The 18,504-nt window shown below is 41.0% G+C and overlaps 1 protein-coding gene across 1 annotated transcript in view; it reads left to right on the top strand.

Moving 5' to 3' along the window:
* Positions 1–18,504, top strand: part of KNDC1 (kinase non-catalytic C-lobe domain containing 1) — a 125,906-nt gene that overhangs the window by 73,507 nt on the left and 33,895 nt on the right. The window contains exon 17 of the mRNA XM_032773339.2: positions 1,588–1,982. Within this exon, the coding sequence (XP_032629230.1) occupies positions 1,588–1,982 (395 nt within the window). The remainder of the gene's footprint in view (positions 1–1,587; positions 1,983–18,504) is intronic.

Below are 18,504 nucleotides of genomic sequence, written 5' to 3'. Positions count from 1 at the left end.
GTGCATAATTTATAACCAGCACTACCTAATACATCAGACTTAAAATGACCATTTCTTACACTTTGGGTAAAGGGCCACGTTCATGAAAATACCAGTTAGAAAGCAAATGTGAAAATTAGAGAGGAGCTACAGATGTTAATGATTACATACACTGTGTGTGTGTATCACGTGCCTTCTTCTGTGGGTTGAACCACAGAGGGTCCTTGGACTATGGAGCACCATTTAAAGTATGCGTAGGGGCATAGATTTGCCACATACCTGACACTCCTCTTCCCCTTCTCAGGTGTCCCCATTAGCAGCCTGACCCCAGTCCCCAATCCCATGAGTTCCTTACCCAGTGGCTCCAGATTTGAGTTAGTGGCATTGTGACTGGCACCCAGGACCACAATGGTAGGTCTGAGTGGCACTGCGACATCCCTCCCCTGCATCATGACAGAGGGGTGGGTGTGCTAAATTTGAGTCAGTGGTGTTGCGACCTGCCATATGGGGTTGCAGCACCACTCAGGATTGGTCCAGCCAAAATATGGTCAAGCTGTGATCTGGGTGCACCAGAGCGTATGGGTCTTTTACTAGTGTCATCTAAGGGAGGTGTCCTCAACTCAGGTGGTTATGGAACTGTTTTCTGGAGTCCAACGTCCATTTCTGCAGGTCAGGTGATTGTCTTCAGCACATGGATTCACTGAATTGACATTTTGAGAGAACATTGGCCTGCTGCAGAAGCCACAACCTCACTCCCACAAACTCTATTCTTCATGGTCTCAAGTTGGGAAACCTCCCAGACTTCAGTACTCCTAAATGTCTGTTGTTCCAAACACTGTGTGCAACTGCACACTGGGATTGCAAAGCATCCACAAACTAATCCAATCATTGACTGTCATTTCAGTCTCTTGAGGCTGTTAACAGCTGTTGTAAGGCCCAACACAGTTCAGGGGATTGGTCCTGTGTCCAACATCAGTTAAGACCTGCTGAGTGCTAAAGTAAGTTTGGTGCCCAAAAATCCCCTTTTATCAACTTGCTCTGTGTTCAGTTTGGCTCTAGCAGAGGACCTGGCCTGCTATGTATGGCCTCTGTGTCCTTTGTAAAAAGCTTTGAGACTTATAGATGAAAAAGCATTATATAAAAGCTAAGCACTTATTTACTAGTGGGTGCATATGTTTATGAGCCACATTTATTTTTGTGAGCAGCCTCTATCCCAGCCTATATATTTTAGAGCTGCTGTACATCTTCAGTGTGCATCTTTATTGCATTTTACAGAAACTCTTTAAGTGAGGTTTAATAGTTCCACACTTTGACAATATTTTTGACCTTGGGCATTTAAAAATGTAGTTACATAATGTTAGTCTTATGCCCTTTAAACTTATGGGTCACCTGTTTTTTGTCACTCTATTTGCCAGCAAAGTGCTAGTAGCCTTAGATTACTAAGATATCTGTGGTGGTTGTCATGACAACTGACAGTGCCACAGTCACAGGGCATAGGTGGCTTGACAACTGCTTTTCATATCCCTGGCATTTAAATCTAAAAAAATAAACCGAAATTTAGATATGCTCCTATGTATAACTGTTTTGTTTCTTTGTTCTCTTTAAAAGGGAAAGAGAGACAGGTGGCCTCTGACACCAAAGCAGTGCCCACTACAGATATATCATGGGCTGAAATGGACTCGGATGAGCTTCCACGAGATAATTTTGAAAAAGAATTGAGGCTGCAGAAGGTTATATTAAGAACAGAAAAGGGTGGAAGTTGTTTACAAAATAATGATTGTCTCAGTCCTGACTTCACAGAAGAGAATAGAGAACAAGAGGAGGAGACTTCTGAAAATAATTACCCTGTTTCCCCCAGCTCATCTGACTTTCAAAGTTGCAGGCCTGGTTGGAGCAGTGCATTCTACGGGGGAGAATGCTTTAGTTCAGAAGTTTACAATTATATGAAAAAACTTGGAAAGCGGGAAGTAAATGAGTCACAGAATATAGATTCGAAAAGAGTGGTAAGTACTTTGGTTTATGAAAATTCAAGATGTATTATAATGTTTATTGATAAAGGTGGGATATTTAACAATAAAAACCAGGAGGTGATAGTCCTCTTTTTCCTCGATGTTAAATTAATTTACAACCCTTTATCCTGCTTACAGCAGGTCTGAATTGGGCCTAAGTGTCTTGAGTCATTAATGTCCAATCATTGCAGACCCTGGATCTCCATTTAGTTATACAAGATTCTACAGTTCTCTTTGAGACAAGGAAAAAGAAATTGTAAAGGTTTATAGGCCTCAGGTATAAGTTGTAGTATAGTGTGACTCTCCACCCTTGCCATATGAGGTTATGAACATAATGAAATTGCATCGGCCCATTAAAGTCTTTGCCTCTTGTTGATTCTTAAATCATAATCCAAAATGCTGCATTATTATATAAATGGTATAATAGCTTGGTCATTTAAAGGGAGTTGTACCGGGGGGGAGGGGAGGACGGCATACATATGTAAATTAAATGCCACGCTGAAAGCTCTGACCTCAAAGCAGGGATGCCTTTTAATATGGAATGAGTTACATGGTCTTTATGTTAACACAGGCTTCCCTAAATGGCTTGCAACCTAGTTTTACGAGTAGCATCCCTGACACCTAGGGATTCAGGGCTTGTCTTCACAGTAAAGTTAACTCAAGTTTTCACTTGAGTTTTTGGCCTTAATTCCAGTTACTTCCATACCAAAAGATCTTTATTCAAGTGTCATGCTGCTTTTAACTCGAGTTGGCTGGCCCCTCTAAGGTATAGGCTAAACCTCAAGTCAGCATAACTCATTAGCTGCTGACACAACTATTCTGTAGTGTGGATACAAACTAGCTCTGCTTGCATCCTGCGGTGGGAAAGCAATGAAGGAGCACAATGCCTTCCTGTGCCCAGAAAGGACCAGACTAGCTCTCCCACACACAATTCACTTTGAAAGAATTCACAGAGAAACATTGCTTATTGCAGCACAAAACCATGGGATATGCCCCCTGAAGTCTTAGCGACACACAGGAATAATTGAGGTACCATTGTGGATAGAGCAGTTTGAGTGTTATTTTGCTGTGTGGCCACTCTCACTTGAGAGATGTAATTAGAATATAAACAATTCTAGTAAACTCATCAGTGAAGACATACTTGGTCATCTGAAAATGGATCTACCCATCTAGAAAGTGCTATTAATCCTGCTGTCTGATTTATCTTTGTATCAGTCCACAGTGAACAATCTATTGGATTTGTCAATATATTTCTAAATAAATATAATGAAGTGCAACTAAGTAATCAGAAATAACAGATATAGACCCTTTTGCTTCCAAGTAATTTGTTGAAATACCACTTGGTCCACTCTCATTGATTCATAGATTCATAGACTCTAGGACTGGAAGGGACCTCGAGAAGTCATCGAGTCCAGTCCCCTGTCCGCATGGCAGGACCAAATACTGTCTAGACCATCCCTGATAGACATTTATCTAACCTACTCTTAAATATCTCCAGAGATGGAGATTCCACAACCTCCCTAGGCAATTTATTCCAGATAAATTGATAGTTTGGTGTATGTGAAACAAATAATAATCTCATTCCAGTTCATTGCAATTGACACCTATGTTTGCAGTCTCGGCAGGGAGGTTAAGGATTGGATGAGTATGGAGGTTCAGTTGTCCTCCTTAGCCTTCCTGTCAAGTGCAGGTACATTAGTGAAGCAGCATGGGAATCTTGACCTATGATTGTTGTGTGTCAAGAAAGAGAACAGACTTCTTCAGGACTGTCAATCTAGCAATTTGGGCATATAATTCTATAGCAGCATAGAATTATATATGGTCAGTTAAATACTGCTTGGGCATATCAAGTACAAAAAGAAGAAAAGGATTACATAATCTCCATTGCTCAAAGGATTACTTCCTCACTGCAAAATTGTAAGGAGTTCTTTTGAGTATCTCCAGTGATTTTTTTCCCCCAACCTTACCCTACCCTGACATCCACTTTATTTTTCTGGGGTTTTATAGATTATTAAATGATTTAGTTTGATCCTAAAAGATATTTCTACTCTTCGGCGGCGGGTTTTTTATTATTATTATTATATAACTTGCTAGAGTACAGTATAAATGAAGCAAGGTTTAAAGTAATTTTGAGTGTGTCCCTTTTGAGTTTACTTGGAAAATTAGTGCACATTAGTGTATGTTGCTGCTGTTTGCATTACCTACATAACTGGTAGACTTACACAAACACCTTCTAACTTGCATTTTCCTTATAATGTATATGGTAACATTTATCATGAGTTAGAAAAGAATATGGGAGGAAGAAGTTAGTTTTGTGAGGAATCCTTACAGAGAGTGATACTTTGGTGCCTAAGACATTCTTTTTTTAACTCTGTTATACTCCATGTGTATTGTGAAAAGTATAAGAAACATCATGTACCGAGTGCAGGTAAAGTTTAAAGTTGAGCAAATGCATCGGGAATGCACATGCTTACTTCACTGAGAATCTGTGCATTATATTGATACTTATATTAATTATAAGTAGCTTCAAAAGTCTTTGTGGACAGAAGTGAGCCTGATTCTGATCTTGCTCTGTCGACTCAGTGGAGTTACATGGATGTCCAGCTGGTGCAAATGAGATCTGAATTGGGAACTATTATATGTTTGGGCCATATCTACACTACCAACTTTGCTCGACGGAAGTTACGTTGGCGTAAAATTTATATATTGCTTGTGCACATGCATGCTCAGTGGCTTGCGTCGTCGCTTTGTGTATTCACCATGTGTGCTTGTACCAGTTCAAAGTGCAGCGTCCCATGGGTAGGTATCTCAGTGTGCCAGGCACCACCCTCTGTCGCAATGAGTTTTGGGGGATTTTTGCAATGTGTGCAGGATAGAAATGAGCTGCTCTGGGAGCTGAGTGTCAAGTTCCTATCAAGCAACTTTCTCTATTCCATAATGCCATCCCTATCCCATAACTTTCTCACCTTTTTAAAAATCCCCCAAACCGCATGGCTTTTCTACATTAACTTTGTAGTGTAGACTAGATCTAAATGTATAAGCAGGGGTAAGATAATGAATTACAGATAATAGAAACACTCAGTATATTATAATGAAAGTCCTGTATAATATTGTTGTGGAAAAATTCACCCATGCATCATTTTGATCAGAGACTCAGCCTGAGGCCCGTTTATTGACGAACACACCAAAGCGTTGGGGGTAGCAGTTGTTGGAACTGCCCCCCCAATTTTAAGCACACAGCAGCTTTTAAAGCTTAAAACCGCAAACAAATTACACACAGTTAAGTAATAAGTGACGATATTTGGAATCAAATTGCACATGCTTGAGTAACAGTGACCTTATTAGGAAAAATGGAGTTAGGGTCTTTTGGTTCTTTCCAGCCATTTGTTGCAACCTTGCCTAGGATGGGTGCAATGTGAGTAGAGGGCTTTTTGGTGGTTACAACCTTGCTTTTTATGGGGTGCTTATTACACAATTGTCCTTTTACGGGGTCCAGTTGCACAAATGGGGTAGGGGATGGCATGGTTACACAAATGGAGTAGGGGGAGGTATGGTCTATGATTGATTCACACCTATAGGTTACCTTATTGCTTCACACAAGCGGCTATTCTATTTTAATAGCAGTAGGCACATATTGCAAATTGTTCCTGTTTTGGGGGCTTTCCATCGCCTGCCCTCTGGCCCCCCGTCCCCATGTCCCAACCCCTGACTGTCTTTATCAGGGAGCACAATACTTAGTTTAGCTCAGGTTTTGGGCCTGTCAGCTGTCGGCCGGGCTCAGGCCAAGCAGAAAAGCCTAGACCCATAATTTCCCCCCACAATATCTAAAGTCTATTTGTAAATAATTTAAAAAAAATTAAACTCGATGTGGACTTTTCCAAATAAGGAATAATGTAACCTGATGTGTTGTGATAGATACAGGATCAAACTGAGTTCTAGTGTACGTTCTGTTCACTTCTTGTACGATATAAATACCCTTTGAATGCACTTCAAAAGAAAAATCCATTTTCTAAGTAATGCATACATAATTTAAGACAATACATCCTGTCAGATAATATTTATGTACAGAAGATCTCTAATATGTTTTGAAAAGTATAGAATCTTAGATTAATTATTAAAAAGACTCCATTTGAATCTTTGTTGTCCTGCTATTTTTTCTATTTTTTACATGTTTTTGTTATTAATACACAACAGGGATATTGGATTAAAGCCTTGAGCAGTTTTCAGTCTAGTGCCTTTTTTCCCCTTAATGCCATGCTGTAGTGTGCCAGCAGAATGATTGATTGTTGCTGTTGCATAGACTTTCTGTAAAGCCTGGCATCTTCCAAAGGTCACAAAATAAGGACCTAAAAAGTTGGCTCTAAATATAAAATTATTAATTTAAATCTTTAAAATTTGCTACAGTATAGAGAAGGTTCTTTCCTAAAATGCTGACTTTCCATGTACTCTGTGAGAAACATCAATGTCAGAAAATTAACCATTAGAGTCCTTGTAGATAAAGTTTCTGAAACTGCTACAGAATTTTAGTTTTATATATATAAAATATTAAATTAGACTTCCTATGTTTCTTTTTACATTTTTTGTGAGTTATATCAGTATTCTGAAGTGTGTGATACTTAGCTCTATATCAGTCAATTGCAAATGTGTAAAGCTATCCAACACTTACATCTCCCATCCTTTACCTTTTATTAACAGTCAGGAGAAAGATAATATAACAAAAGCAATTGTGTAATAACATAGCATAATTTTAATTTCAGTATCAGCTTCTGACAAGGAGCCAATCCTTCCCTATTGTGATCAGTGTGGATTTTGTTGTTAACTTAAAATCCAGAGATTTGTGCCTTGCTTCTTAACAGTCTGCCCTGTTAGGAGCAGGATTGGGGTTAAATTTTTCATTTTAATGTTATCTACAGTACCATTTTATTTCAACACAGCAAAAACTTTATTTGTATCATCTGAAAAATGTAGGGCCCAATCCTTTGATTTAAACGTTAGTGTAAGTTACACATGGAGGGCATGTTGTTTAGGCAATAGGTGTAAGTGGGGAAAATGTAGTGCAAGTTGGCATTAATTATGTGTGCAAAATGGGTGTAACTTACTAGTGATGGGCTAAAATGCTGGAAGTGTAGGGTTCCCTCCCCACCTCCTGTGGAGGCTTGCTCCAGCCCCGCTGCATGTCCCGAACATTCCTATGTGACCCCCAGAGAGGCGCACCTCACAGTTTGAGATCCATTGTGTTGCCTTGAGTTAACTATTTATACTAAATAATCTGTTCTACCTTGTATTGTGCTGTGACACTTTGAATCCCTTTCCCAGACCTGAAGAAGCGCTCTATGTAGCTTGAAGGCTTGTCTCTTTCAACAGAAGTTGGTCCAATAAAAAATATTACCTCGCCCACCTTGTATCTCTAGAAATCTAAATACTAAGATGAGTGAACTTCTGTGCCTAGTATTAAATGAGGATATTGATATAATAGGCATCACGGAAACTTGGTGGAAAATTGATAATGGGACGCAGTAATACCAGGATACAAAATATATTGGAATGACAGAGTAGCTCATGCTGGTTATGGAGTGGCACTATATGTGAAAGAAAACCTAGAGTGAAATATAGGAAAAATCTTAAATGAATCCAACTGTACCATAGACTCTCCAGGGATAGAAATTTGATTCTTGAATAATAAGAGCATAGCAATAGGAATATACAACTGACTAGTTGACCAGGATGGTGATTGTGAAATTCTCAAGGAAATCAGAGAGGCTACAAAAATAGAAAACCCAGTGATAATGGGGGATTTCAACTGTCCCCCTATTGACTGGGTAGATGTCCCCTCAGGATGGGATTCAGAGAGGAAATTTCTAGACACTATTACTGCTTCTTGGAGCAGCTAGTTCTGGAACCCACAAGGAGAGAGGCAATTCTTTATTTACTCCTAACTGGAGCGCAGGATCTGGTCCAAAAGGTGTGAGTATGGCTGAACCACTCAGTAACAGCAAACCTAATGTAATTAAAGTTAACATCCCGGTGGGGGGAAATACCAAAGAGACCCACCATAGTAGCATTTAACTTGAAAAGGAGAATTACACAAAAGTGAAGACACTAGTTAAATGGAAACTAAAAGGAATAATGTCAAGAGTGAAGTGTCTGCAAAGTTGCATGGAAACTGTTTTAAAAACACTATAATATTTGCTCGAACTAAATCTGGTGGTGAGGGCTCTGCTTGAAGCCATTTGAATCTCTCCTTCTCCATTGTTTAAAGATAGAGCTGATTAGACTCAATTGAGAGTCTTTGTTCTGTTAAGTAATCACTACAGCTGAAATCACTGATAACCAGGTCTAGCTGCTGTATGTGGGACAATGCTGCAGTGAAAGACTGCTCAGCCTGCAGTGAGGTTACTCACTACCTGCTGATATCACTGAGAGCTGGTTTGAGTGGTAGAACCTTAGAATGTGACATGGGAGTGAATGGAGATGTAGCAACACCGGAGTGAACAGCACCAGGCAGTGGCACCAAAGTGAACAGTGGCAATTGTGAGTCAGTTGCAGAGGTGACAGCCGAGCTTGATGACTCGCTTCCCTCCAACTCTCCACCACCTCTCCGGCTGGGTGGCAAACTCGCCTCTGAACTCTAGACCTTCGCTGACCAAGTCCAGCAACTATTGTGTAATTATGAGTGGGATGCAGTGGAGGGAAAAAGCAATAGCAAGTTAAAGGAATATTTTTTGGACTTTCACACTGCAAAGTGAGAAACTGAGGCAAAGGACATTGCCCAACATACTCTGGGCTGGTGGTTGTTTATGGTCACATGCTTTCGAATCATGGTGATGGTGTTTTCCCAAATAAATGCCATGTCCCTTTTTCCTTTTTATTAAGTTTTCTTATGTTATACACAGACTCATTGCTTGCGAGTGGGGAAGTATTCTTTGAGGGAGTCAACAAGCATGTGGATAACTATATCCAGTTGATATAGTGTACTCAAACTTTCAAAAAACCTTTGACAACGTCCCATACCAGTGGATCTTGAGCAAAGTAATGAATCATGGCCTGTGAGGGAAGGTTATCTCATGGATCAGTAACTGGTTAAAGGAAGCAAAAGATAGGAATAAATGGTCAGTTTTCACAATGGGGAGAAGCAAATAGCGGGGTCCCCCATTTCTATAGTGGGACCTGTGCTATTCAACATATTCAAAAATGATCTGGGAAAGGTTATGAAGAGTGAGGTGATAAAATTAGGAGATGATACAAAATTACTCAAGATAGTTAAGTCCAAAGCTGACTGAAGTGCTACAACAGGATCTCACAAAACAGTGTGAATGTGCAACAAAATGGCAGATGAAATTTAATGTTTATAAATGCAAAGTAATGCACATTAGAAAACATATTCCCAGCTATACTTACAAAATAATGGGGTCCGAATTAGCTGTTACTGCTCAAGAAAAAGGTCTGGGAATCATTATGGATAGTTCTCTGAAAACATCTGCTGAAGACGCAGCAGCGGTCAAAAAAGTTAACAATGTTATGAACCGTTAGGAAAGGGCTAGATAAGACAAAATATCATACCACCACTGTATAAATCTGTGGTATGCCCACCCCTTGAATAATGAATGCCGTTTTGATTGCCCCATCTCAAAAAAGATTCACTGGAATTGGAAAAGGTTCAGAAAGGGGCAACAAAAATGATTAGGGGTCTGAAACAACTTCTGTATGAAGAGAGATTGAAAAGACTGGGACTGTTCAACTTGGAAAAGAGACTGCTAAAGAGGGATTGATAGAGGTCTATAAAATCATGAATGAAGTGGGGAAACTGAATAGGGAAGTGTTATTTACACCTTCACATACCGCAAGAATCAAGGGTTACCCAATGTAATTAATAAGCAGCAGGCTTAAAATAAACATAAGGAAGTACTTCTTCACACAATGCACAGTCAACTTTTGGAACTCGTTGCCTGAGGGATCTTGTGAAGGCCAAAAGCATGACTGGGTTTGAAAAAGAATTAGATAAGTTCATGGAGGATAGGTCCATCAATGGCTATTAGCCAAGATGGTCAAGCACACAACCCCTATGATCTGGGTATCCTTAGCCTCTGACTGCCAGGGGCTGGGACTGGACAACAGGGGCTGTGTCATTTGATAAGTGCCTTGTTCTGTTCATTCTCTTTGAAGCTTCTGGCACTGGCCACTGTTGGAAAACTGGGTATAGGGCTAGTTGGACCATTAGTCTGTCCCAGTATGACTGTTCTTAAAAAGGTCTTGATGAAAAATAGATGTAAATTTGGTTTCTCCATGCAAGAACTGAACAAGTTCTTTATCTCAATTATTTACTTGTATACTAGACACAACAGGATAAACTGTTAGTGTCAGCTAAAATAGTGGTAGTGTCATTATCTGTTATTCATCTGCTTCATTTGAACTGATTGCTATTTATCCCAGTTATTTGTTCAAGATCAGAAGTCTTCTTAAATTATCCTATAGTTTCTAAACACCAAAAGTCATTTTTTTCTATTTCTGACAGTGATTGTGTACTGGTCATCAACTTTCTTTCACTTAGGCACTTGTTTTTTTTATTTAATCAGGTAATTTTCAAATTGATAAATTAGCTGGATACTTATTTTCCCATTTGTCCGTCACTCTGAATCTGATGAATATGTAATTATAAATCTTCAGCTAAGTGCACAGAAATTTAGTTGTGTGACTCCTGTTAATGCTAATGAGCTAAACCTTTGTACACTTGTCAAAAACATACCCCTTGGTGATAGGATTTTTTGCTCAAATTCAACTTCTAGTAAATCTTTCCCATTAAAAGTGAATCTATTTACCAGTCACTTGTTTGATATATTAGCTGGGAACGATGTGTTTGCTGATCCTGCTTGCTCTCCTCACGGGAGTTCTGTCTAATGCTTTCAGTGAACTTGTCCCATTTAAAATGCTTTCTACTTCATATAACTGAGTCACCAATGATTAGCTTTGGACCCAAGTGCAAAAGCCACCACTTTGAAAAACTGTGTCACACTTCATACTTTAACATTCTTCTTTCCTGATGTCTCAGCAGATCTCCTTTTGTGAGTATCTTTGGTTTGCAAGTTTTAAATTGTATGTATCAGATTGTAATTACTGTTTCTCTTTCTGCTATGAATTACTTTTCTCTAGTCTACTAATTGCACTCATACTGTTCCTATTTTGGTCATTAAATATAAAAATGTGCTCTAACTTTAATATTCTTGTACTTTTCTGTGACTTGTTCAGCTGTACCACGCTGCTTTTGGGAAGTGTACTCTGTAACCATAGCATATATAACATATTTTTGAAGTGTCATTCCACATTTTTAATTTCTTATATGGCTCATAACTGTGATATATGAATATCTTATGGAAAAATCCTGTGGTATTTAATAGGAAATGGTCACTTTTCTATAGGTGTGTTTGAAGTCTATTGAACTCTGTTGGTTTAATCCTTATAAAATTCTATGAGACTTTCCCATAAGCATTCTTGACAGTCCACTTCTTTTTAGAAATGGCCAGGCCACTCATTCAGTCTTCCATTTTGGTCTGTAATTCATCTGGGGATGATGTTTACCTTCTCCTCAGGTATGTGAGGTGGGAGCTACTACTGTTGCCTCATTTGCCTTCATTTTTATGGTGGGTAAGGTTGAAGGTCAGACTTCACCTTGGAGGAGGTATTTGAAGGCATGCATATGCCGTGAAATCAAATTCCTTTCACAAGCCAAGTAATGGTCAATAGAATATAGCCAGATTAAGCATCTTTCACACGAATAACAAAAAAAAATTGTAAATAAAAAATGCCACACTCATATTCTAACATAATATAATGTAAAAGTTAAGAATCTGAAGAGCTTCTCCTGTCAGTGTAGTTAATCCACCTCTGTGAGAGGCGGTCGCTATGTCTATAGGAAAAGCTCTCCTGTTGTCAAAGCTCAGTCTACACCAGGGGTAGGTTGGTATAACTTTGTCACTCAGGGATGGGGATTTTTTACACCCCTGAGCGACGTAGTTATACTGTAAACTTGCATTCGTATATCATAGAATATCAGGGTTGGAAGGGACCTTAGGAGGTCATCTAGTCGAACCCCCTGCAGGACCAATCACCAGACAGATTTTTGCCCCAGGTCCCTAAATGGCCCCCTCAAGGATTGAACTCTCAACCCTGGGTTTAGCAGGCTCAAACCACTGAGCTATCCTTCCCCCCCAATGACCTATAGACCTGGCCTTAGTATGGCAGATACTTTTTGTTAAATTTGCAGAGTGCAAAGCCCAAGAAAACCTCTATTGCTCTTCAGGGATTTCAGTTAACCTGTATGTATTTTAAATAATGGCTAATAAAGCCCCTGATTCTACTACTTTTCCTCTTACTGCTTTGAAATTCTCAAATACTAGAAGAGGATCATTGCACACAGTGAAAGATACTAGGATTGCAAAAGAGTTTATATTTTTTAAAGAAACATGAACATATTTATACATAGATGTATAAAAATTAAATGGCACCTTTTTTTTTCATTTACAAGACCGTTCTAGACAGTATGGAAAATATATCTATCGTGTTCTTCCTCATCTTATTCTAAAGTGCTTTCTAGTGTTTCATTGTCCCCTGGTAGCATGAAGAATTTCGGATATCCTTGTAGCTATGCCCCGACAATGTAAGTACGATTTCAGTAGTTTGATCCCTCTAAGTTAAACTAACATTCTCTTCCTGAAGCACATAATGACCTATTAGGACAGGTCTAGTGGTTAATAGTGCTGTCCTTGGGGGCACCTCTTGGCTTCAAAACCTTTTGCTTCTGATTTTGAATGGCTTCTGAATTATGTGCTTAAAGTCAAATGCATCATCTCACGAACAGCAGGATTAGTGCACTTGCAACTTAGGCCACGTCTACACTACGGGATAATATCGAATTAGCTAAAATCGGTCTAATAAAATTGCTATTACAAAGTCGAATGTGAGCGTCCTCACTAGGCACGTTAATTCGATAGTGTGCGTCCATGGTCCATGGCTAGCGTCGATTTCTGGAGCGGTGCACTGTGGGTAGCCGTTCCGTAGCTATCCCATAGTTCCCAGTCTCCCCCGCCCCTTGGAATTCCGGGTTGAGAGCCCAGTCAGTTCCTAATAAACCTGAACCCACCTCCCTAACACCATATCTCATCCACACATTGAGGCCCTGAAGTTCTACTGCCTAACTGGCCCTGCACATGGAATGGCAAAGCAATCAGATAAAGAATACCATAACAGTCTGAATTCCATCTTTACCTGCAAGCCTAAGTTGCCTCCAGGACCCGTTCCTACTTTTCCCTCAATGTCATTGGCACATGCATGTACCATAACCTGAACTCCTCCCATCTCTGCACATAGCTTGTCTAGATGTCTGAGAGGACCACAACCTTTACTCAGCAGTAATTCACCACTGATTTCCCAGTCATTATAGCCAGTTACTGAATTTCGAATGATCATCCTCCATTTACTATTACCGTCTCTTCCTAAATAACTAGGATTGGCCTGGCCGAAGAGTATCCTCAGGTGAGAGGATACATGAACTTGGAAAGAGGGTCAAACTAGAGATAGTTTTCCTCTGCTCCACATCCGAGATGTCATCCTCCTGAAGAGAAACAGATACGCCAGTGTGCAGGTGGATCCACGCTGCTGTTCTGGATTCTCTCTGCTGTGTTGGAAAATTAGAAAAGATAGCATTAAATTCTCAAAGAACTTACTCAAAGGTCTGAGGGCAATGCAGAACACTTTTGTTGGGTTTGCCAAGCCATTTATTAGATGCTCCAAAGATAGTGTTCGCCTTCTTGGATAAATCTTGTGTACGGCCTTGCAAACAAAATAGTGAGGGTCCAGAGAATGTGTTTTCAGTGTTCAATAAAAAAAACACTTCAATGAAGTGCAATTTCTTGCAAACATTATTAGAATTGAATTAGTATGAAGGTAATTTGCTGGAAATTTTGACGCTTTCTTACCTAAAAATTTCTGAGTATATGAGAGTGAAACTAAGTGTCAAGTTATAGACCAGAGAGACTAGATCTTCTAGTCTGACCTCCTAGTATGAAAGGCCCAGAGAATTCACTCCGTTAACTCCTGCATTGAGCCCAATAACTGTTTTTTCGGCTAAGGTATATCTTCAGAAAGATATCCACGTCTCGATTGCAAGACATAAAAATGGAGAATTTACCAGCTTCTTGGTGTTTTTCAAATAATTATCAGCCACAATGTTAAAGAAAATAACTTCCAGTTAAGCTTCTGTTGGAACTAAACACCAGACAATTACAAATTAGAAGTTAAGCATAATGAGAAAACAAAACAAAACAAAAAAATATATAGGGAATAATCTTCTGACACTTTGAGGCCATCTGTCCTCAAAGATACTGTTTGGACAGTACTAATGAACCCTAGGGGTAGCCATTCTAGCAGAGAGACTTACAGCATCAGAGGAGATAATCAATCAGATGGCAGGGTATAGCCAATATTCCTTCAAATTATGTAGGATTTTACAAGGGAGCCCAAGGACAAGGAATATGCAACCCTGAAAGGAATATGCAAAGCAATCTTTATGTAGGCAATATATTATTGATATTAAATTTTATACTACAGTAGCGCTCTGAGAGGACCCTAGGGTGCTGACCCTGCAAAACACAGGTGAAGACATCTCTCTGCCCACAAATTATAGTGTGAGAATTTAAGCATTAGTGCTGGTGGTTTTCAACTTTTTTTCTGGCGACCCAGCTGACAGAAAATTGTTGATGTTTGTGGGGGGCTCAGGGCTGGGCATGGGGGGTTGAGCAATGGGCTTAACTTTGGGCGGCTCCTGGTCAGTGGCAACTGAGGTGCTAACAGGCTTCCGCTTAGCCTGGCATGCAGACTTGCCTGAGCACAGAAGCAGATCTGGGCTTCTAGGGGTGGCGCGCACAGTGGCATCAGTACGGCTCTCACCACAGCACTGCTCCCACCAGTTACCATTGGCTGGTTCTGCCAATGGAATCGGCGGAGCTGGTGCCAGGCCAGGGGAAGTGGGGAGCCAAGTGTGCGCGCCCCCACCTAACGCTCTTCGGGGCACAGCGCGGGGTCAAACAGGTAGGGACTAGCTGCCTTCTGGAGCAATGCCAGCAGGACTGTTACAGCCAGTCGGCGGTGCTTGAACCAGAGAACCCAGTATCTTACATTCTAACAGTATGGCCTGCGACTGCCAGTTGAAAACATGATTTAGTGTAACTACATATTACGAAAAGGATTCATAATTTCTTGCTCTACCTATGAAATGTTTTAGAGTTGGCAGAATTGGCCCTAGTGCGTCCAGTGATAATGCTACAATACTGGGTCTAACTGGGCTGCAGCGACGAAGAGTGACCAGTATAACGTCAGTTGCTGGTGTAGTAGACCTCTGTGCGCAGCTGGAGGAGGAGGAGCCTGAATGTGCTGCAGCTGGGGCTCAAGCAGCACAGGTGATGCTGAAAACTCTGTCCAGGCCAGTCTATTAAAATGTTCCAGAGCATATTTCTTCATCCTGTGTCTCTCTTACTCTATGGAAGCCGTCTATCAGCTTTCCTCTGCTGCAGAGGACACTGTATTCATACACACAGAACACAGAAGCAATGCAGGAATATAGCCAGAGAAGAAACAAAAAATTTGGACAATAATTCAATTCCACTCGTTTCTGAGAATGGGAATTTCTGCACTACCACAAAGTAAGTGAGGTGTGGGTCAGGCAGCTGTGTAACTTACAACCCTTCGGTGTATAGTCCCTGCTGAAGAAGTCCTCTCAGGGTCCTCATCAATGGCTTCTGCAATCTGTCTCCAGGTACACAGTAAGAATCAATTCCTGCCTCTGTTTGGAATCTTCCTGGTTGTAGTTGTATCAGTTGCTGTCATGATCCACGACAATGAGCTCAGCAGGTTCAGCAGCAAAGTGAAACACAGAGGCTCCAGTGCTGGAGGCCCTGAACATTGCCCTATCCGTTCTGTAGAAAAATTCCATTACTGTTGATTTGAGACCTGACCTTCCTTCTTGGTAATCCATCACGATGATGACAAATCTGAGCAAATAATCTATTGTGGTCTCATGGTGTGCCTCTGATGGCCTATACAAGCCAATTCTAGATGAACATTGCTGAGATGGTGCCATGGAGTTCACAGTCAGTGGGTTGTGCGCTGCTTGGTGCTCTGTGACATCGTTCGCATCCCTTTTAGACACCGAGCGCGTCTCCTAAAGCATGCAGGTATTTCTGACTGTTGCACGCCACTGTAGTTCTGTCACTGGTGGCGCGCTTCAAGTCCCTGGGTTTGATACTGGCTATACTGCAGATTGGCTTTGATGGTGTCCTTGTAATGTTTTCGGTGACGCTCTTATGCCCGGATGCCCTGGAGAGCTCACATAGAGAGCGGGCGAGGTTTCTGTTGGCATCATGCAGCTGACATGACCGGTCCAACGATAGCCTGTGAACTTCATGATCATCATTTCGGTGCTTGTCATCTGGCTATCTCGAGGACCTTAAGATTGGGGCACTTTGTCTTGCAGCAGACTTCATGATGTTTGCGGAGGGCACACATGTGGAGAATGCTTCGCGCTGCGTTAATGTATGCCTATATAGTGCCATGTTTCACACCCGTACAAAGAGATGAAAGAACAGAGCTCTGTAACACAGCAGTTGTGACATTCCGAATGTTGTGGTGGTTTAAAACTTTGACACGTAGATAGCAAGTACCGGCTTGCTTTGGATATTCGTGCGTTGATCTCATTATCCGGATGACTCCATCACTGGATATGACACTACCAGGTATTTAAAGTTCTCCGCAACTTTAGCTGAGTGCCATCAATAGAGATACTTGGGACAGAAGCATTTTATCCAGGTACAGGTTGATGGAGAACTTCTGTCTTTCAAGGCTGATAGTTAGTCTAAGAGTTGCGGCCTCGGCAAACTTGTTGACAATGTGCTGAAGATCATTTTCAGTGTGAGCCATAGCACAGTCATCGGCAAAGAGTGCTCAAGAAGGAGTTTTTTGCACTGTCTTAGTCTTGCATTCAGATGCAGGAGGTCAAAAAGTGAACCATCATGCCGTATTTCAAATATATACTCGATCTAGATCTTTCGTTGCATGGTTATGAGACGCATGCAAAGAACAGGTTAAATAGATAGGAGCGAGAAACATAGTTGTTTCACGCCATTGTGATGTTGAAGGTGGCAGATGTTGGTGCCATCAGACAATACTTTCGCCGTCCATGCTGTCATGAAAAGGCATATAATCTGGACAATTTCTTGGGCAGCCAAGTCATGTTAGAATAGTCCAAACGGCTTCCTGTTGACGGTATCAAATGCCTTTGTAGATTATGAGACAGATACAGGTGCATGTTCTGTTCAATGCACTTCTCTGTATTTGTCTGACAGCAAACCCATGTCAACCGTGCTCTGCAGGTCGAAACCACACTGACTTTCAGGTAGATTTGCTCGGAAATACTGGCTAGAGGTGGTTCAAGATGATGAGGTGATGATTTTCCTCCACGGAGAGGAGGTTGCCTCTTATAATTCCACTTCTGCTTTGCTGCCTTTGTTCTTGAAAAGAGAGACAATAGTAGCGTCGCAGAGGTCTGTGATATGTTTTCATCCTCAGATGCTGATGATCACGCTGTGTAACACTGCTAGTGCTGCTGGACCTGTGCTTTGACCTTCCTTTACGCTACTTCAAATGCTTCCAATTCCCCCCCCGCCCCAGCATTAAATAGCAGTATGCTGAATGCCAACTCTGCAGGCTTCTGAAAATTTGAAGTAAAGGGTGGATGTCTTGGTACCCCACATGAAATCAGCTGACCACTGTGCTGAGCCAGATATTTTTAAAATTCATGTCTTCCTCAGGTCAACCAGCTGTCTCTGGCCTGTTGCGCTCTTCACCTGTACTAGTGAACATTTCACACTAAGCAGACTTTAGTGGATTTAGAGAGGCAGTATGCTACTTCACGTCTTACAGGGGAATGGGAACTTTGCGATTTATGAACAGGAAAGAATATGGGTAAGCCATTGTGGAATAGGAAGTGGACGACTATTAACCTGAGACCCACATAACAGTGATAAGGGACAGGCAAGAGCTCACCTAGCCTTCACTCACTCATCAGGGAAGCTAGTTATGTGGTAGCTACTCACAAGGCCACACGTCTAGGGATTTCACTGTAGAGAATAGGGCCTTTGGGCACAAACAACTGCATGCCGCATGTATTGTCTTCGTGTACACATACACTTTTAAAGCGAGCCATAAAAATGCCCAGAAGCAAAGTGTTTTGGGCTCAATTGTGTTCAGCAAACAGAGTTTTTAAATTCACCAGAATTCAAAACTAATTCAGTTTGAGTCAAAGTAAAATTTGTGTTTGATTTTTGGAGCTGCTACCTGTCATGTGACTGGGATGCGGGCAGTCCTCCCAATGGTCAGAGAAGGAATCAGTAGACAAAGAATCAAGCTCACAGTGAAAGCCAGAGTCAGAAATTAGAGCAAGGGTCAGAACAGAGTAACCTGTAATAAAGCA

Source organism: Chelonoidis abingdonii, chromosome 15, assembly GCF_003597395.2.
Source record: "Chelonoidis abingdonii isolate Lonesome George chromosome 15, CheloAbing_2.0, whole genome shotgun sequence".
NCBI classification, from domain to species: domain Eukaryota; kingdom Metazoa; phylum Chordata; order Testudines; family Testudinidae; genus Chelonoidis; species Chelonoidis abingdonii.
This window is presented reverse-complemented; position numbering and strand designations above follow the sequence as displayed.